This window comes from Labrus bergylta, chromosome 23 (genome assembly GCF_963930695.1).
Source record: "Labrus bergylta chromosome 23, fLabBer1.1, whole genome shotgun sequence".
Taxonomy (NCBI): domain Eukaryota; kingdom Metazoa; phylum Chordata; class Actinopteri; order Labriformes; family Labridae; genus Labrus; species Labrus bergylta.
This window is the reverse complement of record NC_089217.1, coordinates 17,187,314-17,214,733: the sequence shown is the minus strand read 5'-3', so window position 1 is coordinate 17,214,733 and position 27,420 is coordinate 17,187,314. Positions and strand designations below refer to the sequence as shown.

At 40.9% G+C, this 27,420-nt stretch overlaps 1 protein-coding gene across 7 annotated transcripts in view; it reads left to right on the top strand.

Annotated features, from left to right (window-relative positions):
* The first annotated feature begins 9 nt into the window (after positions 1-9).
* The window catches only part of LOC109997285 (anoctamin-4), a 51,843-nt gene continuing 24,432 nt past the window's right edge, over positions 10-27,420 (top strand). The window contains exons 1-10 of one of the 7 annotated variants that reach the window (XM_065951516.1): positions 10-395; positions 3,098-3,172; positions 11,976-12,200; positions 22,173-22,379; positions 23,042-23,190; positions 23,419-23,568; positions 24,586-24,686; positions 26,011-26,055; positions 26,138-26,269; positions 26,492-26,598. In XM_065951516.1, coding sequence (XP_065807588.1) covers positions 170-395; positions 3,098-3,172; positions 11,976-12,200; positions 22,173-22,379; positions 23,042-23,190; positions 23,419-23,568; positions 24,586-24,686; positions 26,011-26,055; positions 26,138-26,269; positions 26,492-26,598 — 1,417 coding nt within the window. In that variant the 5' untranslated portion in view covers positions 10-169. Of the gene's footprint in view, positions 396-3,097; positions 3,173-11,975; positions 12,201-13,822; positions 14,325-18,201; positions 20,202-22,172; positions 22,380-23,041; positions 23,191-23,418; positions 23,569-24,585; positions 24,687-26,010; positions 26,056-26,137; positions 26,270-26,491; positions 26,599-27,420 lie in introns of those variants that run through there. The other 6 variants (XM_065951518.1, XM_065951517.1, XM_065951519.1 and 3 more) reach the window with 6 other exon arrangements.

Here is a 27,420-nt window from a genome sequence, read left to right as displayed (position 1 = left end):
ATGATGGAGCGGAGGTGAGCTGATATTGGGGGACAAGTCTGGAAAATAAGCGCTTGAATACAACAAAAGTGGGTGGAGTTAAGATTGCCGTAGGTAGAGGAAAGATAGTTTCTGTCACACACCTCCAAGCCATGCGTTATGATAACTGTGACCTCCGTTTGTGAAGAGAATGCACGAGCATGAAGCAGCGGCAGACATGCGGCTGGTCCATCGGATGAACACAGGTATGAAGATCCAGGCGGGGGGCGAGCACATGGGGTGCGGCGGAGTCAGAGAAGATCAGAAGAGCCAGGTCATCTGTCTCCAGTGTCAGGACGAGGGTGTGCGGGTCTGTCCAGGAAGTCCGCGCAGTCCTCGCCGCGCTATCGCGACGCGTCTCTCCTCCGGATCCGCAGGTAAAGGCATTCTGCAGTGTATGATACTAAAAAAAGAAAAAAAAAACATCTGCCAGAGGATACTTTTAACTATGATATGTCATCATGTGTTGCTAATTTCTCCTATTATTCTGTTTTCCTTGTTGCCGGGGGGGGGGTAAAATTAGGGTTTGGCGATCCAATGTGATCTCAATCACTGCTTGGGACAACTTTTATTCATACAGAGCAGATAAAGCACAAGTGCAGGCTATCCCACCGTTAGTTTAAAAAAAGGGGGAAAAAAAAGAGGATGAATAAACTTGGTTGTGAGTTTTCTTCGACGGTGCTGTCAGTTGACCACATAAGAAATATGAATTATTCTTATTACATTTTCAGCAGGAGTTCCCTTGGACTGTCATGCTAGTTTTCATTGTCCTCCAAATGGATGCAATGTTACAAAACAAATCATATTTCTTGCTTGGTGCTTTTTTTTTTAGGTTGCCACAACAGACTGGTATCACTATCTCTTGATTTTTCATGGCAAAATCTAACTCATTCACCTTATGCATTAAGGAAACACGATTATTAGAGTGCTCTTTATTTTCAAGTTGTAACTGCCTTAGGTTGAAAACATCATCGTGAAATAATGAAACTAGAAAACAGTTGCTTAATGGAAGCCTATGGCCTCTTATTTATAGAGCAGTAGAAGCAGTTATCACAGCTACATGATATAGTTTAACTCCTGGATGCAGCTTTTACCAAAAAAAAGCTAATAAGTAGAACTCCTTCAGACCTCACAGTGAATTCCTTTGAAACCAAAGCATTATTTACGTGTAAGATCCCGCCACTTTCCACAACTTAGGTAATAGATGATACCTGCAGCTTTACCTCTAAAGATAGAAGCACATGCGAGTGCTTATGCTGAGCAGACTCTCATCAGTCAGTGATAAATGCAGTTGCTTTTCTGTACTGTGGCCTGTAGGTGTTAGATTAGAGAATTAGGACATGAGCGCTTTTCCACAGAAGTTCTCTTTAATAGATTCATGAGCAGAAGTGTGTGCATTCAGTTCTCGGTCTGATGCAAAACTGCTAGGGGTGTCCTTCAAGTAGCGACTGCATTGCCACAGAGTCTTTTCCCTCTGCTGCAGAGTAATGATTTAACCTCTATCTCCCTTGATAACATGGAGTTCCAAATTAAGCCTCGAGTTTCCAGTGTCAAAGGCTATTTTTTTAATTGACCACGGAACCTCAGTGATTGCAAGCTGTGTTTCTCATCAAGATACTCAGATAACTCTATATTTATATTTATAGCAGTGTGTACCAATGAAACACTAGTAACGTTGTTTGAAACTTTAATTTGTCACAGTTGCTCCCATATGTAGAGTTGTATACATCTTTAACTCCTATTTCATTCTTTTGTTGTGAGGTTCAAACAAAATGTAGTGGCTTTTTTATCTGATTTGACACCCCTGGTGCATCCTAATAATCCTGAAATCTGATTGGCTATTCCTTTGTCAGAGGCCAAAAAACTATTTTAAATGAAACTATTTGGGCTATTGAAGGCTGGTAGTAGTTAATTTTGCATTTCAATATAGTGCTTTTCATTTTGTCATTACTTTAAATTGTAACTTTGCACATACAGTACATATTTAAGAATTAAGCTTAAAAGATTTATATGTTTCTACCTTTTTACTGCAAAAAGATATACACAGGAATATGACATCTTTCTTTAAGGCTAGTAGTAAATTACATACCAAAATTGCTGGGTTAAAAAAAAAAAAAAACAGGTCAAATAAGGGCCAACTACCTGCTCGGTTTATTTTTACCACACAAGATCTGTTACCTAGCCACATGGGTCATATATTCACCCAAGCTCCTGATTAATTTTAACAGTATTTCTGGTTTATTTCTACCCCAATGTTTGTTCATTTTATTTTGAATGTTGGGTTACTTTTACCTCATCAATGGGTTTCTAATTTCTCATCTCTTCTTTGAGTAAATTAAGGCAATTCCTTCTTGTGTTTTTACGCACACATACTTTCAGCCAACCATGAATAGGTCGGTGCCCCAGTTGGGTCACCCCAGTCAAAAAAGTCTGGACAAAACCCTGCTGTACACTGACGTCAGAGAATGTAGTTACCCCGATACAAAGTTTTTATTCCAGAGCTTGAGGTTGAAGTATTTAAACTTTGTAAAGGCTGTGCCTCAGGTCTTCAGACTAGAATCATTGCAGATCAATAAGCACCAAACTTTCTTTTGTCAGGCTTTGAGATATTCATTTAACAATGTTGTGAATAATTGTGTCATATAACGTCCTCTAGAGTGATGGGCTCATTGAGTTTTATTCACCATGTTCTGCTACATTGGATAACTCCATTTCTTTCTCTATAAATTAGTAGACCAAAGTACTAAAGCTGCCAGACTCATGGATTTTATCCCCTTAACTCCGACCAAGGTCAAGGGTTTTTCCCCCTGTGTGGCTCGATGTGTGGAGCAGGGCACTAACATTGCAGGATTGGGGGTTTTATTCCTGTAACACTGCAGGGTCATGACTTTCCTCAAATTGCCAGGAGCAGTGCTGTAAGCGGCTTAGTGCACACTTTATTGACACTCTGCGAACCAGGAAAACATTTTTTGCTATACAGAATGGAAGAAAAAGTACATTAAAGTATGACTGTGATGATTTTGGTGATCATAAGTGATTTGGATGTAAAGAGTTTACCTGATGTCTGCCTCTGTCATAGACCGTGAGCCCAGCAGTGGCAGCTACAATGTCTCTTCAGGAACCTTCTACAGCTGCGTCAGTCAGATCACCATCGGTAAGTGCACTTTGGGGAGGAAAAAAGTTAACATGAAAGGAAAATCTTTGTACATTTTGCTACTGACTTATATTTAAACTGTAATCTGTATCCGGAAGTTAAAGCATATGTAGAGTGATGTTATTTTGAATCTATTGATGCAGTTGAGTCTGTTTTATAATTGTCATAGAAAATACATAAGCTACTTTTTTCTAGTTCAATATGGTTAATGGACTTGAGCTTATATAGCACTTTTCTAGTCTTCTGACTAAGTGCTTTTACACTGCATGTCATACCTACACATTCACATCCATTCACACACTGATGGCAGAGGTTGCTATTTAGTGAAACCATCAGAAGTAACTAATCCCATTCATTTGCACCGACGAAGCAGCAGGAGCAATTTGGAGTTAAGTGTCTTACCCAAGGACAAATTGGACATGTTGCTGCAGGAGCTGGGGATTGAACCCTTGACCTTCTGGTTGAGAGATGATGACTCTACCAACTGAGCCACAGCCACCCCAATGTGTAACATATTTTGATTTTTATCAAAAATTGTATCTGGTCAAATCAGGTCAGGAAAGTCAGTGATCTCTTTTTGAGTTCCTTTTTAAAGCAACTCTAAGGGGGAATTCAGTTTGGTGCGCTTTGGCTCCCATCCAAGGTCGCTGAGTGCAACTGCACTGTAGAGAACTTTTGTTACTTTATGGCTGAAAGCTGCTCTGTGAACTAGTGCTGTAAAGCTGTATGCACTTTTCACCAGAACCTTGGACCGCTGCCAGTTACATAGTGCTGAAAACAGGGCACCCAGGCTCCTCTTGGAAATCTGGCCACTGGCGGCTGGCCGCCGGGACCGCCACTGGCCGCAGCAGCCGAGAAACAAAACCAGCCTGTCAGCTGCAACTGTCTCCCGGCTATATTGCTGGCCGCCGCCGGCCACTGCCAGCTCAGCAGCCGAGACATAAGGCCTGCCTGTCGGCGGTGGTGAGGACAAGGAGCCGGGGCCGGATCGAGCTGGGACGGACTGGTAGTGTCGGTCCTCTCAGTGTTTGCCTATGGACACAGACATAGAGTCTGTTTTCTGCCAGGAATTTCCAAGATGCCAATTCTCTCTGGAAGAAATCTCGGAATCAGTTGAGAAAACGGCCGTATGTGTTGAAGTAAATATGTCTGTAAACCTGACCTTAGTGGGAGTGGCCTGCAGTGCTGTGCATTCTGGGATTTGGTGTCTTTCATCCACATAAGCCAAAAAGACACTTTCTGCCTTTTCTCGGCCAAGAAGGCACCAACTTCAAAATGTATTTCACATTTCTACTCCATATATGACCCAATGTCAATACAGATTCATGTTTCAACGGGTGAAGTATCCCTTTAATAAAGTTGATATCCGTGCTGCAAGTGTTGCTGGAGCTTTTTGACCTCTTCAAGCCTTTCACTCTTCATGCACCTTGGTAGTTGGTGAAGGTGTGCCATAAAATCCTCTGCTTCTTTGTGGAAATGGGAATGCTATTCTCCATGTCAAACGTTATTGAACTATTAGATCGACTTTGAAAAGACTATTTTATGGTTAAAAAAGGTAAATATTGTCGCTTTTATCTCAGAGCCTTTTCTGATTTTTTTTTTTTAATTCCTTTGATGTGTTTCAATGTGTATATATAAAAAACATTACTTATATTTCTTAATGGAGGCTTTCCTTTTACAAGCTCTTGATTTCTGTGAAAAAGGAAGATTAAAATTTCCGTGCGGTTGTGCCTTTGTGTTGAGAAGACAGGATCCCGATATATTCCCAAAGTAAAAAATCAACAACATTAAAAATGCAAACAGCAAACTACTTTTTTAAGTTTTTCTCACAGATTGCATTGAGGTTTACGATCACTGATTCATACAGCTTTTGCCTGAAACACATGGGCCCAAAACAGAGGGCTCCTGTACTCAGGTGAGACTCATGCTTACATAACATGGTTATGAAGAAGCCTCCTAACAGCAGGCCCTTCAGGCAAGCTTTGGGAAAGTGAATACTTATCAGTTACTTCACAAAATATATTTGGCTTATCATAGCACTGAAGGACAGTGTTATGCAAAGCTCTAGTGAGAAAAAGAAGATATGACTTAACTGCCGGAGGATGATAAGTGTTGTTGCTAATGGACGGATGGTATTGACAAAGATAATGTTTGGGGTATCTGTACAGTATGAGTGTTACTCATGATATTTAACAAAATCCAACCTTCATAACAACAATACCTCTGAGAACTTACTGAATGCATTGTGGTGCTGTTTCAGTGAGCTTCCTAACGGGATGCCTAAAGAGAGAGAGGTAAATGTTTTGTTAGCTAAGCTGCAAGCAAAAGATTTCCCTTGGAGTTTAACTTTGTTTATCTGCTGAGGTTTGTAGACAGGAAATAGTGCATTGTTGACCAAGTTGTCTGAAATAATTTTCTTGTCTGTCAGAAAACTGCAAGGTGCTGCTGTTTGCAATATTCAGACCTTAAGTTTTGACATGTTTTCGATGAATATTAGAGCCTTGTTAGAAAGACAAGCTGTGTACTGAATGTTGTGACAGGTGAGATTTTAGGTTCAGCTCAGGCTGTGCTGCATGCAGGTGTTCCTTTCCTCTCTCTGGGCTAAATAAAATTAAAAAAACGAATGAAGTGCTGAGGGGGAGCTTTGGACCGTTGAGACTCACCCTCTTGGTTTTACAAAGGGGAAAGATCTATAGTGCTGCCCAGCACTCTTGACATTAAAAAAAAGAGTTAGTGTGCTGCTGAGATTTAAAAGCCCTGGCCTTTGTTTGGAAAGAAAAACCTAGTCAGCATCATCGTCGGTTCTTTAAAGTTCTAATCGATTATAATCTCCCATTTATTCCAGCCTCCTCCTTTTGTATAAGTAATTTACTATGGTTGTGCAGCTGATAGACAGAGCTGGTCTTCAGCCTGAGGCGGAGATTCAAAGAGGATGACGTGGAGAAAATCAGGAGCACCCTGCTGAAACTTTTCTGCATCAACTGATCACTGCTATACACATAAGGGATAATCCCTGAGGAGGTGTCCAAATGTCAGGTTTTTGTGGACAACATGGAGGCCTGCCTACAGAGTCCATAAAAATGTCACTATGTACACCCCAAAGGGATCTGTCCTGCTTATATCGTAGTAACTTACTACAAACAGAAAAGACCATAACTTTATGCTTTCATGTTTTTTGCAATCAAAATATGAAAAATATGAAGTTTTAAAGAAGCACAAAGTGTTTACCTCATAAAGTCAAGGGGTCTGACTCATACCTGGAAAAGCTATTCCAATCACATAGGGGTCAAATGCAGTGAAAAATGTGTTGTCTTTCCCAGTATGTAGAATGAGTCTTAGTTACGACTTAGCATCAGGAGGTATTTATAGTTACCAGTGCATCTCAATGACTGCCTCTGCTTAACTGTGAGTTGTAAAGCTAACAGTATGCTAGCAAGATGGAAAGTCAATAATAGTGCACATAACATGAATTATACAATATGATGAACAACAAGACGATAGAACAAACCACAGACTGTATAAAAAGACAGACGACAACTGCCAAAGAGTTGAGCCAAAATATTTGGAGCTCCCTCTGCTGACCGACTGGCTCAGATGTGACACGAGTCATACTTTAAAATCAAAACAAACATCATAATAGATTATATATATATTTTTAATTCTTAAACATAATTCTTATCACATGTGAACATGCTGAGAAATTTGGTTTTATTTTCTTATTTGATGCAAAAAAAAAAAGGGACTGTACCAACCTGAGGTTGGTTCAGAAGATGAAGACCACAGGAGAAAATGTCATTTTAAGCATCAGTTTGGACGGACAACTTTAAAAACAGATGTGTATTTCAGTTGTAGGAATCAAATTGTGGAATTCTTTAAATAATGACTTGAAGAGTTATGTGAATATATTTCAGTTTAAGAAAATGTACAAGGAGAAAGTTATTAGACTGAATGAAATAATATAATAATTAACTAATGGCAGTTAGTGTGTTTTCCTCCCTATTTATGTGGAAGTGAAGTCCCTAAATTGTCAGATTTGTTTCATGTTGCCATGGTATTAGTTGCCTAGTGATTGTAATTTGACAGACCATCTAGAAATTTCTTGTTTTCTTTTTGAGTTACTGGCAGGCAAAATAAGATGTATTCTTCTCCCTGCTCCTTTCCGAACATGGATTGGGAGTTTAAAAAAAATGGTGAATCGCTTTATCGGTTGGTTAGATGTTTGTTTCTGCAGAGGTATAGGATATTAATTCCCTTGCTCCACCAGCCAATTTCTACTGACTTCAAATGATGTCACCAATGTAACATGTCACAGACATCACGGGTGATATTTTAGCTTCATTTTTGCACAACTGTAGGAGTTGGAGACAGCTGTCCATATTTATATGCAGTGCACAAACTACTATAAAACCCTAATACATTTTCAAATGTTTTCAAAGAAAAACATAGATTTAACACAAGTCGATTATGCAACTGCACCGTAATGAAGTTCCCTGTCATTACCCCTTCTGTACTTGTACAGTGGAGTCGCAGCAGAGTAATATTGGTGTACAAGTTTGTGGTTTCACATTATCTTACGGAATTTTGGAAACAAATGAGACACAATGAAAACAGTGAGAGCTTCACATACACTCATGTTCTTTTCCACCAAGACACACAGCATTATGTGTGTGTTTGTACCAAGCAAGTTCTGACTGTGCACTTTGCCACCTTCTAGCCCCTGTTATGTCTCTGTTACTTCTTCTGATGGCAGATCAGGGGTAGAATGACTTTGCCCCACCATTCTGCCTCTGTTCGTTACACCTTGAACTGGCATTATGTAAAGGGCTGTTTTTAAACAAGTTCAGACCACAAACTCCTACACATTACATGAACACTCATTCAGCAAACTTACAAACTTTTACACTGCATCGGCCATCCATCCGCAGAAGTACCTCCACTGCAACTCTGCCTATGATGATCGCAGACACTCAACTCCAACTTGTCATTGCATAATACAGCGTGTGGCCCAGATACCTGCACCTGCATCTGTTTTCTCACTTCAGCCGGTGTCAGGAAGTGTACGTGCTACATATCTGGGCCTCCCTCTCCTCAGAGAGCCTCGTGGGCACTTTTTTCTGATGACTGCGACATACATCTTGCCTAGGACACAATATGTCCGCAAAGGCTGCGCACACCTCAAGTTTTGGAGGTCATTCGGATACATGCTAGGTGTGGATTACCTCCTCTGCCCCTCTTGCCTTTTCAGGTGACTTTCATGGGATGTTGATGATTGTTGGCTCATATAATTACTATCTTTAATTGTTTTTCTTTTGAATACATCGACAGACTTCCTGTACAAATCATTAATTTGTTAGATTTGATTACTCTTTAGAAATGCAATCAATATATTTCCAGCATTCAAATGACAACTATAAACTCTGTTAGGGTTAGGGCTACAGCTGTGGCCTAAAGCGTTATTATTTCAGGGATGTTTTCTTGTGAATGCATTGCATCAGGACTTACTGAAGGGAGCATCTCCAAACATGGCACAATCCACAACTTGGCCTCAAAGATGATTTGATTGGGTCAACAACAGTCAATGTCAATATGAACTCACTTTGCCCTGTTTGTGGGAAAGCTACAATCCAGCAATGCCTGGAGGCAACTTCTTTAAATCTCTCATTTCTCATCTATCCCAGATGATTATGAATTGATTTATAGACAATATCTTCTTGCTCTACTCTTATTGCCTTTATTGTTAGTTTTGCTGTCACAAGAGGGGTCTATTGACGATCTCAGAAACAGAAAGAGAGATGTACAACATACCCTGTCCCAGTAGCCCTGATACTGTCATTATGTGGGCAACATTAATGGAACTGCAGATTGAATGGCGGAGGCATACAACTGTGAGGCCTAATTTTAAGATAGTTAAAGCCGTTTTCACACATGCACTCCTGAAGATTGCGTGAACATTTCAGGACAGCATGCTCGTGATGTCTTCCTGAGTTCCTTGGACACACATGTCCTTTGCAGCGGGAGAGTTTGACTGTCTGACAGTGGGGTAGGAGGTCTCAGGACATAAGACAAATACAATAACCAAGATGGCAGACAAACAACAGAGTTGGATGCTTTGATGTCTGTTTTTGCCTTCAAATCAATGCTACGTGTAATTGGACATGTGGTGCCTCTGTTATGTTTTGAGTTTGTAAGAGAGAAAGTAGATCTCTGACAGCCATCTTGTTTGTGTGTAAGACCGTCAGAGAGCTCTTAACTTAAGTAATGAGTATGAGCTGGTTGTCTATGCTTTAGTATTCACGCATCATCAGTGAATATAGCGCTGTGGAAACTTGGCTTTGTATGCTCGATATTAAGTATTGTAGAATAAAAATGCAGTGTGGAAATCCCCACTCTGTTGTCTGTCAACCATCTGAAGCTAACCAGCTAACCTGGGGCTTCTGCTAATTGCTACCTGCTGCTAGCTTCTCCACCTGCACCAGCCACGTTGCAACACGCAGCTCATTCAAAACTGTTTCAGGACATTTTCAGGAGCACAGTGTGGGCGGCTGTGGCTCAGTTGGTAGAGTCGGCGTCTCTCAACCGAAAGGTTGAGGGTTTCGATCCCCATCAACATGTCGGATGTGTCCTTGGGCCAGACCCTTAACCCCCATTTGCTGCTGCAGCTTTATCAGCAGTGTATGAATGCGTATGGATGGGATTAGTTACTTCTGATGGTCTCACTACATAGCAACCACTGCCATCAGTGTGTGGATGGGTAGGTGTGACCTTCAGTGTAAACGCGCTTTGAGTAGTCAGAAGACTAGAAAAGCACTAAACAAGCTCAAGTCCATCCAGTCCATGTGTGGAAAAGGCTTTAGAAAAAGAAAAAACGGCAGCTGCTGAATCCTAGCGAAAGAAAGACTGTCAGACCTATTTCAATTCAATCATACACCATATTGCTCTCTTTTCCATGAACCAGTGTTTGGGTAAACTAATGTGATTCTTCAGCCTGCACAGTTAGGAGTACAGTATCTACAGTGGAAATGAGTACATTGTTACTATAATGTATATTTGCTGTACTCCTTTGGTTGTTTCGGTTCGCAGACATTAACACCTTGGAATATTTTCTTACATTGTTCAAGAAGTCAGATGTACCTGACAGCATCCCCATGGGGACAAAATAATAACTTCTTTGTGTTCTAGTTGTTGAAACTGCTGACTGAAGCACAGGCATTATTCCAGGGGACCTTCACACGAATGCAGTCCAACACTGTCATGTGAAAACCCCTTTATCTTTTATCTTTTTAGAGCGTTTGAGGCTGTATATGAGCTGAATTATGTAGAGTAGCTTGGATTTACCTCCTCAGAATGTATCCTCCAGCTGAATGTGCTGCGTGAGGAGCTAGCTGCTCAGAGACTGCCAGGCGTTTCACTATTCTGCTATTGATCAGGATCTTTTTGTTCACTGCTGATGAACATTTGAATTTAGCTGGGCTGTGTGATTCACAGGAAACAAGGAAGCTGAAGGATGGTGTTCCCTTTTGTGGTACAGTGTTTCGTTTATTTAGTAATCATTTTAAAATATGTCTTTCCTCCCCCAAAAAGTTACATTAGAATTACATGTGACTGTTTTTTTTTTCATGCTCAGGGGATATTTACATTGAACTAAAGCAGCATATGGTCAGTTACAATGAAAACAGAGTTAAGAGAAAGAAATGAGTGAAGATGGTCAGCTATGATGGTTAATCATAACCTGGAAATAGCAAATAAAATGCTGATATACAGTCAGGGATCAATTAATTTCTGCACAGTTCATATATATGTAATTTATAAATAAATACATTATTAAACCGATAGAAGTTTCCCCAAGTGGGGGAGGGGTTACTGCCCTTTGTGATGTCATGAAGGGAAAATCGCCAAACGGCTTGTTTGAGCACACATTTTCTGAAAAGTGGAAGCAGGCAGAAGACGGGGAGGATGGACTGTTCCCATATTTCGGGGGTTTGAAGACAGACTAGGGGCACATGATAGAGTTAGAAAAATATGGTGAAGTTTATTTTGCATAATAAGTGACTTCAAATTCAAATAATTGTATATATCCGTCAGGAACTTCAGTTGTGTAAAAAAACATCAGTGTGTACATGAAAACCGGCACAACACAAAGACAGCCACACACACACAAACCACATTCAACATCCTAAGTGCAAGTCATTGTATCTAATGTCTCCACATTTCATGCTGTGTTGAGACATTTTATGTATACATTTACGTGTCGTTTAAATGATTTAGAAAATTAAATCATCATGTCTTTCACTCAGCCTACATTTTTTTTGTTGTTGTTGTTGTTGTTGTTGTTGTTATGTCCTGCCTCCTGCGATATTCTCTTTCTGACATTCTCTTCATCTGTGAGCGAACTGGAGTCCGTTTGTACACATATACCTGACTGATTCTGATTCTGATCAGACTCACTGCTTTTGCTGGACGTGGGAAAAAAAAGATTTAAGTGCACAGTATCCCTTCTCCCCTGTCAGAGAGTCAGCAAGTCTTTTTTGATTTTGACAGTTGAATAATGTTTTAATGATTTTGAAAGCTTCCACCACTAGAGGGCAACCTGACTGAGGATAATACTGTGTTACTGAAGACTCAAAACTTCAGACCTTCTATTAGCTCTGAGTAGTGCTCGGAGAGGCCATAAAAATGTCATCATGTCTAATAAAGTTAATTCTACTGCGACCATGGAAAATGTGTTGTTAGACAATGCAAGAGTCTAATGCATGAAAAGATGTATAAAACCTTTGTAATGATTGTGGTCTGACTCATTCCACAGGGTTTGACCTGGGGGGTCAAGTTGCCATTGGTTTCTCCCACTGGAAGAGTCCTTTCCCTGGGAACAGCCAGAACCTTCCGAGTCCAGACTGCGTTCACTCTGAGGCCTCTGCAGTCCCGCCCAGCAGCGAGCACCTGGAGCCGGTGTCCTGCCCGGCGTCGCTGTCAATCAGCCCGCTGCCCACCTTCAGTGCAAGCCAGGAAACGCTCTGTGACAGCAGCACAAGTACGTACGCAGAAGAGATCAAACTGACAATCAACAGTTAATAGTGATTAGAAGAGCTCTGATTGGTCGAAAATATTGTCAGAGGAGCCCTTACTATATGGGTATGTTTTACATGGCTGTTTAACTGTCTGGATGTCTCAATATTCAATAGTAAGAAAAAAACATTTCCTTGGTGGCTTAGATGCAAATAAATACTATAACCTATACTAGAGGAGGGACAAAATACCTGACTGTGGGATGGAATTATTAAATCACTTGTGCCAAAATCTGATATTTGAATTAAAAAGAGATGGCACTCTGGACATACTTAAAAAAAATGTGTGGGTTGCAAAGCATTCCCTTCTCCCGAGGTTATTTTGATAACGTCATCAGCGACCAGTCGGCCTCGACTTGACTATTATCTCATGACGGTCGACTTTAAATACATCTCAAAGTCGTGTAACCCCAAATAGAAACAGGTCACCGTAGATGTTTCTCCTGTTCTTACATGACACTTTATAGATGTTTAACTGAAGGGACCTCAGTGGAAAAACATTGTAATATGAAGCGTCCCTGTTCTTTGTCTAGCAAAACAAGTACCGGTACATGTAGATACACAGCTCTAGAAAAACACGAGACCACTTCAAACGTATCTTTAATCAGCATCTCTACTGAAGCTGTGATTCAAAATCAGAGTTGTTCCAACAGATATTGATTTCTGAACTCTTTCTAAATCAAATCATGTCAAAAAAAGTAATATGAACTCGTTTTCATATCTATACATCTAAATACAGATGTGTATCAGTTTTGGGAGTAACAGTCTTGAGCGGTTTTTTAACATATGCACTCCTGAGAATATCTAGATAATTTCAAGAGGACTGCTCCGGAGGGGGGGGGGGGAGATGTGGTGTAAAAAAAAAAATAACACAAAGTAGCAATGTTATAAACAACAAAACAAAACAAAAAAACGTTTTGTGTAATCCGTGTGTATGTGTGTAGACAGTATGTGGATTCTGGTTCTGGTACACAAACTCACAACTATAAATAGTGGAACTAGAGAAACATTTTTGCAGTGGTCTTCATTTTCTTCTAGAGCTGCACTTCTAGTTTATTTCCTGAATTGCAGAGGAGCGACAGAGTCTGAAAGACAGAATTTTCTACTGAAAAGAGGGAAAGTCCAACTTTACCTGGACTGAGGGTTGTGATAGATGGTAGATGGTGCATTTTGTACGTCATTACTCACACTGAAATCAGATTTATGAATGGGTCTCTTTAGGGTCACCGCAAACAGCATAAAATTGTACTCTTTCTCTACATCAAAGGACTTATTTTAACTAACAAAAATATGTGGACGACTCCTTTAATGCGTGTGTGTGTGTGTGCGTGCGTGCGTGCGTGCGTGCGTGCGTGCGTGCGTGCGTGCGTGCGTGCGTGCGTGTGTGTGTGTCCTTGAGTCACCATCAGAGGATCATACTGACACTGTCATCAGTGCCAACTGTCATTGTTTTGTGCTACAGCAACACTGACAAAGCCAGCCCTCTTTTCTGATTTGCTGCTGTCGGAGCAGCTAGACCTCCGATTGGCTGCCAGGGCAAGGCTGATTAAGAGTGCGATGAGCAGCATGCACCTCCTCTCTCCCTCTCTCTGCCTCGCTCATCCTCTCACTGTAAACATCCTGCTCACGCTTGTGTGTGTGTGTTTTTTTTGTGCGCCAGAGAAGATCTTTGACAGCTTCTGTGCGTTTTTTTTCCCTGCTGCCTGGTCTTAGCATCTCCGATATGACTGATCTGTCTGTGTGAGTGTGTGAGTGTGTGTGTGTGTGTGTGTGTGTGTGTGTGTGTTACAGTCTGTGTGGCTTTGGATGTAAAGCTGTGTTTGGACAGCAAAAGCAGTGATGAGGGGTAAAAAGTGGGGATGCTGGTTTCCCTCATGGGATGTCGTGCTTGTTCGTTTTCCTCAGTGAGGTTATTTGCTTGCTTGGGTGACCGCTGTGTGTGTGTGTGTGCATATGTATGCGTATGGGGGGAATTATTCCGGCTGTTTTGGCGTCTGCTGCGGCTGCTTGGAAGCCTCCCCCCTCCCCATACCTTCCTCTTCCCCTCTGAGGGGTGAAGCAGTCTCTCTACCTTGCTCCTCCTTCGCACGGTGAGTGTTTTGCAAGTTGTCTTGAAGCGAGGGCAGCTTGTTCTCAAAAGAGCCGATGGTTGTTTTTTTTTTACGCAGCTCTCTCTCTCTCTCTCTCTCTCTCTCCCGTGTTGTACGTGTCCTACTCACACTCCTCTTTACGCTTCATCTGTCTCACACAGTGACCATGCAAGCATTTGACCTTCACATATACACATTGACATATTTTCGCCAACCTGCTCCCGTTCTCCTGCAGTAATTCCTGCAATTTCCTCACAATCTTTTCTTCTTCATCCTCCATGGTGCATCAGTTGTAAAAACACAGAAATGGGTCATGTCACTGAGAGGAGTTTGTGTCGGAGTGTGTGTGTAAGTGTGTTTGTGCCTTTCATGTACCAGTAGCAGGTTATCAGATGCATACAGACTTTTCACCTGCATGTTTTCCATTCTGGACAAACATGCTACCCCCATCCAATTTAAGCCATGAAGGCGGTATGAACGCTTCCTCCTCAAAAGTGACTGACACCTGATCCCTTAGCAACACATCACACACACCCACCACCTCCCATTCTCCTTTCCTTTCCGCTCTGAAATCTTTTATTCTCCTCTCAGTATGAGCTGTCGTCTGCAGGCTGGGTTTTTTTGTTATGCAATGAACCATGCTCTTGAGGAGTGTTTGTTCGCTGAGAATGACTTTTTGTAATTAAAAGGTCTTAATTGATCAAATAACCCAAATTAGATGTTATTTGATGAACAGATACGTTGATTATATTCATCTGATATTGTTTTGTCAACCTCTTTGGGCTGGAGCTTTGCATGAAAGGTTGAATATGAATAAAGACCTTGAGATTTGTATCTTAAAAATTGTGAATTGAGGAGAAAAAATGTTCATGTTGCAGTAGTCCTGTTGTAACTGTAAAATCATGGTCTCCTCAGACCGAAAGCACAGTAAATATTTGCAAAGTGCTAGGCAGTGTGAAGTCCTAAAACTTCAGCAGGTTTGCTTTGTGCACTGAAAATACAGAAATACAATTAATTAATCAAATCAATAATCAAAATTCACAAATTTGCGATGAATAATTTAATTCTCAGCTAAAGCTTTTGTGAGGATTTATTAAAGCGTATTACAGACTAAAATTGTAACTTATTCCTCCGTACCATTGATTCCCCACTTAGGGTTTGGGCCCCCTAGGGTGGGCGCTAAAGGCTTTGTTTTTACTGAGGTTGTCAAAATCAGATTCCCCCATTATTAAATCAAGATGACGAACGATGACAAGATTCAGTTGAAACTGCAAAGATATTTTAAGTCAGAAAACACTACTTGCATGTATAGAGGACAGGCAAAAAGATAAGAGCCATGGCTTTGTCCACAGGGGTCACCAAGACTAAATGAAGTTCTTCAAAGTAACTTAAGGTGTGTTCAAACCAACAGTGCAGCAAACTTCACCCGTTGAAACATGAATCTGTATTGACATTGGGTCATATATGTAGTAGAAATGTGAAATAAATTTTGAAGTTGGTGCCATCTTGGCTGATTAAAGGCAGAAATTGTCTTTTTGGCTCATGTGAATGAAAGACACCAAATCCCAGAATGCACAGCACCGCAGGCCACTCCCACTAAGGTCAGGTTTACAGACATATTTACTTAAACACATACGGCCGTTTGCTCAACTGATTCCGAGATTTCTTCCAGAAGGAATTGGTATCTTGGAAATTCCTGTCAGAAAACAGACTCTATGTCTGTGTCCATAGGCAAACACTGAGAGCACCGACACTACCAGTCCGCCCCGGCTCCTCGTCCTCACCGCCGCCAACAGGCAGGCCTTATGTCTCGGCTGCTGAGCTGGCCAGTAATACAGAAATATAGCCGCGAAGCGGCTGCTGTCAACAGGCCAGTTCAGTTTCTCGGCTGCTGTGGCCAGCGGAGGCCCCAGCGGCTGGCGTCTGCATCAGCCAAGACACAAGACCGGCCTGTCAGCAGCAGCCGTCTCGCCACTATATTTATTATATTTTGTTTTTCGCCATTATCATCTTTCTCCATAGACCCTGTTAGCATAGCTTCCAAGCAATATGGCAGATGTTAAGTTTCGATTCCGGGAATGAGTTCCCACCCACTGATCTGTGATAGGTCTGTAGCTTCAGTGGTCAAAAATATGAGGAACTAGCGTTGTAGTTTCACTACCTGGAGGTTCTTTAGGCTATGTGTGAACGCAAACAATCGCATTTTTCGCGACCACTACAATCTCCGTGCACGTAATTAAACGGCTGCTTTATGTTTTCTGTTTGTCAGTATGTTGTTCTCCTCTCTTTTGTGAATGTTGTCATTCCATTGGATTACACATAGCATTGATATGAAGGCAAATATTTTCATTATAACGTTGTGTAGCGGACTCGGCCGCTACTTCCGCGTTGTTTATTTTCGTCACGTCTTACGTCGAGACATCCCCCGTGCCCTCTTCCCTCTGACAGGGATAGTCCCCTGCTGTGAGGAGCATATGTGAACGGCTAGTTCGGGAAAATCTCCGGAGAAGTCCTCCTGTAAATATCTAGATATTATCCGGAGTGCATCTATGAAAACGGCTTTAGAAATACTAAGATTTCCCATCTCAGGGGAAAATTAGGGCGGGATGCACAACCATTCAAAAATACTACCAGGTTTCTAATGATACAAAGCTTAATGCAAATGGGTGACGTATCCCTTTAATTTAAACCAGATTTTAATTGAGGTGTAACTTCTTTAACACAGGTCAGTTGCCCTGCACAGCAAGACAGATGGACAGACCAGTGGTTGTTAATCAACAAATAATAACTGAGCTCACATACCTCTCAGCTCAATAAACTCAGCACTGGTCATATTTAAGCACTCCAAGCAGGGAATTGCTTCAGATGAAGACCCTGAATGCAGTAACATTACTGTTATTCCACATGAATAATCACTAATGTGTCATCAGTCATGTTATGCAAGGATGTTGGGCTGCTCTGAATCAAGCAGCAACCTATTGTTGAAAAAAGTGCAAAATTCCTCGAGTTTCCACTTGTGTTTGCTGCAAAAGTCAAGGAATGCCCATAAGGTCTAATAATAAAATCTAAAGCTGATTTCTTTAATGTTAAATGTTAATGTTGTTGTTTGCCGGGAGGCTGAAGGCCTGCCCCGGCTCTATCTCTTGGCTGGATTTGATTGATCAAAAGTTAGGTTAAGCTAGCATTTCCAATATGGTGGCTGCCAACATTGGGCTTCATAACACCTTTTTTAGAAACCAATGGGTGACTTCACTGACACTACATCCACGTTTTATGCAGTGCTAGGTTGGAGATTTTGGACATAATGTTCTGCTACATTTATTACAGTTACAAGGCACACTGCATGATGAAAGTCAAACTGAATCTATAAATCAAAGGATCTTCCAGTGGTTTAGCAATGCACATAAAGTCAGATCTTTGTAAGATTTATTGTTGTTGTTGTTTTTTTTACATACATTTTAACAGTTGTAAGAACATTTAGTGTACAGCCTGACAATGAGAGGAGCTGAAGATATGAAGTGCTTATTAAATATGCATCTGACACACTGAAATAACAAGCCTAGCCTATTTACTACTGCATGTATTAATTTATATGATTTACTTGCTCCAAATACACGAGGTCCCGATTCGCAACAAGTGGGTTGATGACTTATCGATATGATTATAAGTTCAGGTTAACAGTGGCAGGTAAATTATCTCTAGGATGTAATGCAGCCAACCACCACTGTCCGGGGCTGTAACTCTGGATGATGAATACTGCCATACTGCAATACTCTACTACCCAAATGTAAACCAGAACAGCGCAGAGCAGTTTGGCAGTATTTTGATCTAGAAAATGGAGATATGTTGTATATAGGCTATGTCAGGTTAAACTGACATGACCTCTTGTCTAGAGCAATGGGTAACCATGCACGCATGTAGACGTAAACCAGCAAGGAGGGCTGAACGCTAGCCGCTATAGCACTGCTAACATTAGCTAGGGGATTGCAACAGTTAAGTTAAGTTAAATAAATTGCTCAATTATGACTTTTTTCCAAGTGATTTCTTACCTCAAGAATAACAGTCTGAACTGATATTTGAGTTGAATCGACTTTGAAGTTAGTTGCCTAGGAACATTTATAGTTGCTCCGCACATGATTTGTGTAAATAGGCAACTTCCGGCCATTGTGGAGTAATCTTTTGCCCACAAGTAACAAAAAAGAAAGAAATGATTTTATATTTTGCTTTAATATGCAAAAATCTCCAGTCACCCCTTAATTTTTGGGGAAATTAATCCCCTTGTGCTGCTGCGTCCCAATGTTAGCCAATTTAAATATTTAAAGGTCAGCAACATTTCAGAACAGGGAAAGTCCGAGTAGTTTGTGGATGTCTCCTGTGTCTCTGGCGACTTATTTTTCCTCTAAATTTGATCTGGGTGTGGAAACTACAATTTTATGTCAAAAAAATTGTGTTTCAGCCATTGAAACACTGTGAATTAAAAGTTCTGAATGCAGCAGTCTGTTACACCTCTGGACCATGTGAACTCAGTTGTGGCTTGCATTACTGATAAGGGCCGTTAAAGTTTGATGGATATATTTTTTGACTCGCCTTTGACTGACTCAACCCAGCAGCTTCATGGAGGCTAATATGAAGTGTGTCAGTTCTCTGAGAGGCAATATTTATAGTAAGCACTTTTCTCTGCCTCTAATGAGAACAAAATGTGTGGTGTGGGTGCTGAGGAGACCAAATTAATGAGCAACTATTTTACAGGGAAGAGAAGATAAAGCTGTTGATCCCAATAGTAATTATGTATTTGTAAAAATATTGACTATTGTTAAAATCTGTTATCTGTTCAAATCTGTTGTTAACATGTTGTTAAAGGTTAAACCTTGTTAAAGGTTCGTAACAACACCCACCCCTAGTATTGGATTTCTCCAGTGATCAGTTGTGAAGACTCCAAGTAAACCAAGAATTTGTTGCAAAGATTCTCTGTACTTTTTCTGGCTGTACAACTGTTCACAGAGCAATACAAGAGAAACATGGGACCTAATTGGGATTCCTTGGCTTTTGCAGCCAGCACCAAGTGGACACTAGAGGAACTGCTGTTTTTTTTTTGCACTTCTAAATAGGTTTTCATTTTCTTGCCCCTTGGTTGCAAGCTAGGCTTTCACTACCTTTGGAAAAGCATGTTTTTCTTTATTCTCTTATGCGATGTTAATCGCTATAATGCTGGAACACTTGCACTGTAACCTCTCAATAAAGTTAGAGACATTAGAATGGTTACTTCTCGCCCCCAACATCAAAATATGGTCACTCCTGGCAAAACAAAAAAGATAGCTAATCTCTAATGCCAAACCCAAGGATTCAACAGGCATGGGGCACCAGTGGCCTAATGGCCAATGCATGAGGTTATATTCCTCATATGGGCTGCCAGGGTTTGAATTGGGCCTGTGGCTCCATTCATGCATGTCATTCCCATAGACTGTGAATATGAATGGACGAAGCCTGAGTGACATCACCCACCTGTTACTGCAGGGGGCTTTGTAGTCCCATGGATGGCTGTTTCCATGCTGGTAAATGCTGTAACTTTACGTTACATCACACTCACCTTTTTGTCAATAACTCTTATCCTTCATAAAATCAAAACAGATGCGTTATCAACAAATTCACCACGTACTGTGTGCAGATCAAGTCGTGAGCCTATGAGCCCTATTTTCTTTTTGTACCAGGCTGTAAACATGTTAATTTCTGCTGTAAAAACTGCTGTTTTTGAATGTGGCGTGTATGTGACTCCTGGTGCTTCTGCAGCCAGCCTCAAGTGGACACTCGACAAACTGCAGGTTTTTGCATTTTTGCATCGGCTTCATTTTTCAACACCAGGCCGGAGGTTGTCGCTTGGTAATTACCCACTTTCTTTCTCCCCTACACTATCCTCTGTTCTGTCTCTTCTATAAAGGCATAAAAAGTTGAATAACTGAATCCCAAACAAATGAAGTTCTCAACGTCACTTTGGCTCCTTCCCCTTATTTTTTTCTGTCTAGATCAGTAGTTGGCCATTTTTTTAAGTCCAGCTAACTAGCTAGTAAGCCCTTAATGGAAACAGATAAACCTGCTTCTTTCAGGTATTTTTTTTTGATTGATCCAGGTCGATAAATTTGTTTATGGGCAACGTAATTAAAAGAAGAACCGGATAGTTAAAGTTTGCTATTTAACAGCTGAATATAATCGGCCTTGTGATTTTATGAGTTTGCTGCAGCAGTTACAAAGACTATAGGACTCTATTCTCTTCAGAAAAAGGACAATCCACTGGATGTTTTATCAAGTGTATCTCTTTCTAAGCCCAGCTGCCCTGCAACTAAATCTCCTGATGGAATAGCTGAAAGCCTTGTGTAAAGAAATATTTACTGCAACTCCAAGTAAAGGAAGAGAGCACTGAGCACTGTTTTCTTTTTCACTCTGAAATCCATCACATTTCTATTTGCTGCATCCATCGGCTCCAATATTCCGAAGCATCAACGGCTGATCAAGAGCCGAGACGCTTCCCCAATCTCTATCTCTGTCCCTGGTACTATGGCTCAGCAGAAAAATTAAGCTGAGTCACCTCTTACGTCACAAACGAAGACTCAGCACGTAAACCCTTTGAGACAGCCGCCCACCTCTCCTGAAGTCTTCTTATTCCCCAGAGAACTGAAGTAAAAGATACAGACCTATCGAGTTGATTTAAGCTCTTTTGCTAATCTTTGAATAATTAGTTCAATCTGAAGACTCCAATTTGGTTGACAAATGGACACAGTCAGCTTGTCTTTCAAGGTTAGTTTCTTATTTAGGAGATGAAAGTTGCTGAGCTGTCACTTTTTCGTTTATATTTCTTTCCTCTTGAACTTAGTTGTGTCTTTCTTTCACTTTCTCTTTCCTGCTTTTTCTTTCATTCCAACTTTCTATTTTGCTTTAACACTAAAGCAGCATTGCAGGTAAAAAGTTTAAGAGTGGCTTTGTGACCCAGTTCTTTTCCTCAATTGTTGCATTTACTGCCCACATTTTGAACACCATTCTGGCACTGATCTTCCAAGCGCCTTGAGTTTTGTGGAGATGGCCGACAGAAGCCCTAGATCATAGCTGAATGGTTTTTGATCCAATAAGCAACAAAGTCTAGTGGTGTTTTCACACATACCCAAAACTCCTGAACATTTCTCCAAATTTATAGTAGGGAGCTGCGTGTGTGAACAGAAACAGCTGCATTTTTCAACCAGACGTTACCTAGATTTTACCTGCCAGCTTCCAAGTAAAATGTCCATTTGAAGTTGGAGTGAGCTGATGTGTAATCACAGCAAGTAATATTCAGGAACATTCCCTAATGAGGTATGATGACATTTTATGATGGATGATGAGGTATGATGACGTTGTATATCACCCAACCAGTGAGCGACTGTTGAGAGACGGGTGTGAGCAATATGTTCTTAGTGAAGTTATTTAATACTCTTTTCTGTTTGCACATATATTCTTTACAACTCATCTGTTGATACTGTGAATACGCCATTTACACTCAGCAGTGATATAAAGGTACAAACCATCATCATAGCATTGGACTGTTGATTTGTACGCCATATGGTCCTTTTTACATCATGTCCTGCCTTCTGAGAGGCATGTGAGGTGCATAAATTAATATTGCTGTCACTTTATGAACTTTTAAGGCAAACAGGACTATGTGCTTAAAGATCAGTTATTTCAATCCAGTTATTTTGTATGTCTGAAGCTGCTGACCAATGGTAATGGTCAATACTCGTCCAGTCGCTGACAGAGGTGGTTCTCAGTGCTCAATGAACTTCCACCTGAAATCATTTCAAGTAGTTATAATTTTGTGTCCCACAGGTGTGAGTTTATCTCTACATGGGTTTGAGCCCCACCAGCAGAGCCCCCACCAACGCAGAGTCCCGCTGCAGCCCTCCGCCTCAGGCTTCAAGGCAGCGGAGAGAACCCTCGCCTTCTCCTTTTGCAGAAAGGAGGCAGACATCATCATGGAGGAATCCTCGGCTGAAGCCCCGGACTCCAGCACTCAAGACGATGTGCCTCCCCTTGGTAAGACCCAACCACATTTATTTACAGTATCTATACCTTAAGGTTTCTGTTCAACAATGGCATTTAGGTCCTAAGGCACTATAATTCATACTAAAAGAAACAGCAATAAGTTGGTTTTGAGATTTAACCTGACATTTTATTATCTCATGTCACCAATCTAGTTGACTAAATTACAGCTACATCAAGGAAGACACTTTTATTAACAATAGAAACTTATTGTTTAGATTAACCCTCCTCTGTTATACATTTAAACAATGATTATTTAACAAATGCAACAAACTACGAGTGAAAGAACCAAAAAGATTTATGACCAAATTCCACCAAATCATCCTGATCTAACGTTTGTTTTAGCCTCATTCCAGCTCATTGTTTTGGTTTCAGGTTTGGCGACTTTGGTTTGGTCTATTTAGTTGAACTTCGATTTGAAATTTTGTTGATTTGTCAGTAACTTGTCATCGGTTTTTGAAGTGTAAGAAGATAATGACATATAATTTAAATAATTTTTCCCATTGTTGTTTGCTTCCAACTTTGCTTCCAACTTCACTTTTAAACCCCTAGATGGCCGACCAGCTCTTGAGGAGACAGATGTGTTGCTCCAAAGTTGGCTTAGTCCCGGAAACTTATCCTGTCACATTTTTGAAGTGTGCTCTTGTTCCCTCCAGATATGAAGGATGTTAATGTGCTGCTTGAGAGGGTGAGGTCTGGCGACACCAGCAGCCCGTCCCGGGATGACGATTCCACCTTGCTGAACCCGGGGACCCCCAGCAGCATCCTCGACGAAAACTCAAAGTCTAATCCTGGGCTCCCAGAGGTCAGTGATAAAAACAAAAACAAAGTAATTGCTCCCTTCATCCAATCTGAAGATTAGGTATAAACCAAAATGGGAAAGGAGTAGTTTATACAGGGATTATAGACAGTAGCAGTCAGGTTAACATCCAGGTAGTCATCCATTCATTATACAATACATGATAAAAATGGATCCATTTAAATCAAGGTGGTAAACTCACGCTTTTCTTTTCTGACTCTTGTCTGTTCTCAGGCGAGGAGTAAATCCAGCGGTCTTTGTTTCAGCGATGGAAAAAGCAGTATCGACTACATCCTGGTCTACAGGAAGTCCAGCTCCCTGTCAGAGAAGAGGGAGGTGTTTGAGCGGAACATCCGTGCCGAGGGCTTACAAATGGAAAAGGAGGTGAACAATGTTTCAATACGATAGTATATGTTTAATGTCTGACAAGAATTTGTTTGGCTTGCATGCAAATTGAAGGTAGCTTTTAATTGCTTAACTTGCTGATCAGCAACAAGAGAAACTTCTAGATGGCTATTGTAATCTCTTTATGCCATGTGCGTGTTTTGACAAAAATGTTTTTGCTCAGTGTTGGAGCAGTGAAAGCAACCCTGGTCGAGTTGCCATCCCCGAAATAGCTCGGCATCTTGGAATTACTGAACAAGGAGCCTTCTTTTAGCCAACGTGCAGCTGCATTCACAGTGTGCAACATGACATCTGTTGAGACCAATTTGTGTGAAGAAGCAATTTACTGCCCGGTCCTACTATGCATGTAATCTCAATGGCCAGATTGCAGACTTTTAAAACTCTCTGAGCCCTTGTGATTGGTTGTTTAAGGTCTGAAAGCTAAGTGCTATGATGATGTCTGCCGGTGGACTGACTAGGGAGCCAAAACAAATGTGCTGATGGCAATTTGCTCCCCTGTTGCTATCCTATTGTCACTCGAAAGAATGGCAAATGTGATTATTTTGTTCTGGTTTTTTTTTTTTTTTCCTTCTGCAGTATATTCTGATGCTGAGGCATCAAGGTCATCATTCTGTAGAACATGCAGGGGAAGACAATACTTATTGTCCCCTTCAGCAGCCCACTTATGTTAGTTTATTGTGTGGAGTCATTCGGTTATTTTTAGATCTCTGTCCTGTGAGCTCCTGATTCATGTACCTTTAGACTCACTCCTACTCTGTTGGGACATACAGGTGAGGAAGAGAGGAGATCCTAACGAACAAACAGATGTATTTTGTTGAATGTATGTTGACGTACGGCTAGAAAGACAAAGGCATAATGCTCTGAAAAGAAAGTATTATTCACAACATATTGCTGAGTTGTTGCTGATGTGCTATGTCACAGAGTATTATGCAGCCTTTTCATCTTAACCACACACACAATTAATTATGTGTGTGTGTGTCTTTTGTTTCCTTACAGGCCTCTATAACAAACAGTGATGTGATTTTTCTGAAGCTTCATGCTCCATGGGATGTTCTTTGTCGCTATGCAGAGCTCATGAACATTCGCATGCCTTTCAGGTGAGACAACAGAATAATAAATTTAATTATTTTTTTAACATATTAAAAAATCCATATTATCCTCCATTTCAACCAGTTTGAAAAAGTCCCAGATGTCCCAAAAACATGTCTGTGAAGTTTCTTGTTCTAAATCCACTCTGATCCTGTATTTGATCATGTCTATAAACCCCTCTATTTCAGCCCTGCTCAGAACAGGCTGTTTCTGTGTCTGTACCTTTAAATGTAAATGAGCTGTGTCTGACCACGCCCCCCTTTCTGGAAAGGTTTGGAGGGCTTGAGCTTTCTTGCACCATGCCAAATGGTTTACAGTGAGAAGGCAGACTCAGAGGGCAGAACAAACACCTAGTTGTGGGAGTGTCACCCACCTGGGGGAGGGGTTTGTGATCATGAAGGGAAAATCTCCAAAACGGCCTGTATGAGCACACATTTTCTGAAAAGTAGAGCAGGAAAAAGACGGGGAGGATGGACTTTTCTCATACTTTGGGGGTTTGTTGAAAGACTACGGACACATATTAGTGTTTGAAAAAAACATGGAAACATGTTTTTTGAATTTTGTGATCTTCGAAGGTGCCCTTCAGAGTTAATAGTTTGCTCTTCAACATAGCTTAAAGGTGTTTCTTTTCCATTTAATTATATTTGAACCCTCTGTTGTATACATTCAAGTTATCTAGCTTATAGTCATGTTCTTCTTGCATTGGATTTATTGCTATGTTTATTTGGGTGATAAAGCCACCAACTGTCAATCAATGGAATAGGTAGAAACTGGCCCCAGAAATGTGTATTTTCTACCCTGCATGCTCCTGCCCAATTAAGACAAGAACAAGGATCCATTCATAAAAAAATGTACTCTATAGCGCTACAAGTGGTCAAAGAGCTTCAGTTGCTAACTTAAAGCTCCTGTGAGGTGTTATGGGGGGGTTAGTAAGAGGGGATTTATGGCACACAACACACATTTTTAAAAATGACTGTATCAATCCCAATGAGTTATACATTAAACAGTTTAAAATAAAGCAGAATGACAGTTTTCTGAAATGGCACTCCTTACAAATGTACCAGAGAAAATAGACTAAAATAAGAGGAATGTCCACAGGGGGGCGCCTAAGTCAACGCAAAACAAAAAGTTCCTCACAGTAGCTTGAAATGTTCGATTTAATTATAGCATGATCATTTTTTATTATCAACAGTATTACTTTTTATGGTAATATCTGGGAACAGGCATAGAAACACTTCCAGTAATAGTAGTAGGAATAGTTGCTGTGCCATGCTTATAATTTATGTTGCTTCGTGAGTAAATTCCAAAATGAACTTTCACAATTTATTTCAGGAGGAAAATATTTTACATGAACCGACGGCACAAGTTCATGAGCAGGTGAGTGTCCAGTCGAAGATGCAGCATGGGATTACTTGATGAACTCTCCTCATGTAGATTAAACATGACGTTTTACTCACAGGATGGAAAAACGCATCAACAAATTTCGTGGCTGGCTTCCCCGCAAACCCATGAAGTTTGACAGCGACACTCTGCCCGACCTGGAGGAGAACGAGAGCTTTACCGCCCCCTTCAGTCGATCACGAATTCATCAGTACGTTTTTACAGAACTGTCCTTTAACAACTCTAAGAAATGACTTAAACTTTATCTTTTTCTGCACATTTTCTATTTCCTCTCTCACACTTGTTCTACTTGGAATGCTCTCTGTTGCTCCTCTTACGCATACACACATACACACATACTCACATATAGGCCTTTACACATACAATCAGTCACAGCACACAGATTTGTAATAACTGGTTAATTTCACCGCAGTTTCATCATCCACAACAAAGACACATTCTTCAACAATGCCACCAGGAGCCGCATCGTCCACCACATCCTCCAGCGGGTCAAATATGAGGAGGGTAAAAATAAGATGGGTGAGTTTTTTTTTCCCAGAGGCACTATGAAACTTCTAGACATATTTGAAATGAAAGAAAACTGACCTAGAAAAGGCTTCTGTAAAATGTTGAATGTGACATTCAATTGGTCTGAAAGTGAGGCCAAATACAATTGTACCAAGCAAACATGATTTTTTTTTTCTAATTTGGATAGCTACAATGCTGGCAAAGCAAGTTTTGTAAACCAAGGTCCCATTTTGAGCAGTAACCTGTTTTCCTGGGAGCCCCCCCTATTTGTAAAGTAGAAGGAAGCTCCTGGGCTTCAGCCACTCCACAAATGGAGGTCAGTGCTCTCAGAGAAGGACTTAAGATGAACAAAAAGTATAATTCAGTGGATACCTTCTTTCAGACAGGATCCCAAGAAAATACTGGAGCACACGTATGACAGTATATATTCTCTGTGTCTAAGAAAAGGAATAGGTACACAAGTGTTTTATCATGATTTTGGTTAATTTGTGCAAATGTAATTTTGAATAAAAGCAGACATCACATCCCACCTGAGATCTTTGCCACACATTAGTATCAGGCTAACATCAGAGGCGCTGCTTGTCAACAGGCAAGGCAGGCAACTACTTGGGGCCCCAGACCAGTAAGGCGGCCCCTGAGGGCTCACAAACTTTGAACCACAGCAGTGACCTGAAATGTCCAAATTTTGCAATGACAGTAGGAAACCTCCCTAAGGGGGCCCCATCTGACAGCTCTCACTCTTGTTGCCTTGCTAAGCTTTGCGTTTCCTCTCCGTCTATTGGAGAGGAAACAGAAACAAGAAAGAAGAGGAGTAAGCGTTCAGACAATGGCAGA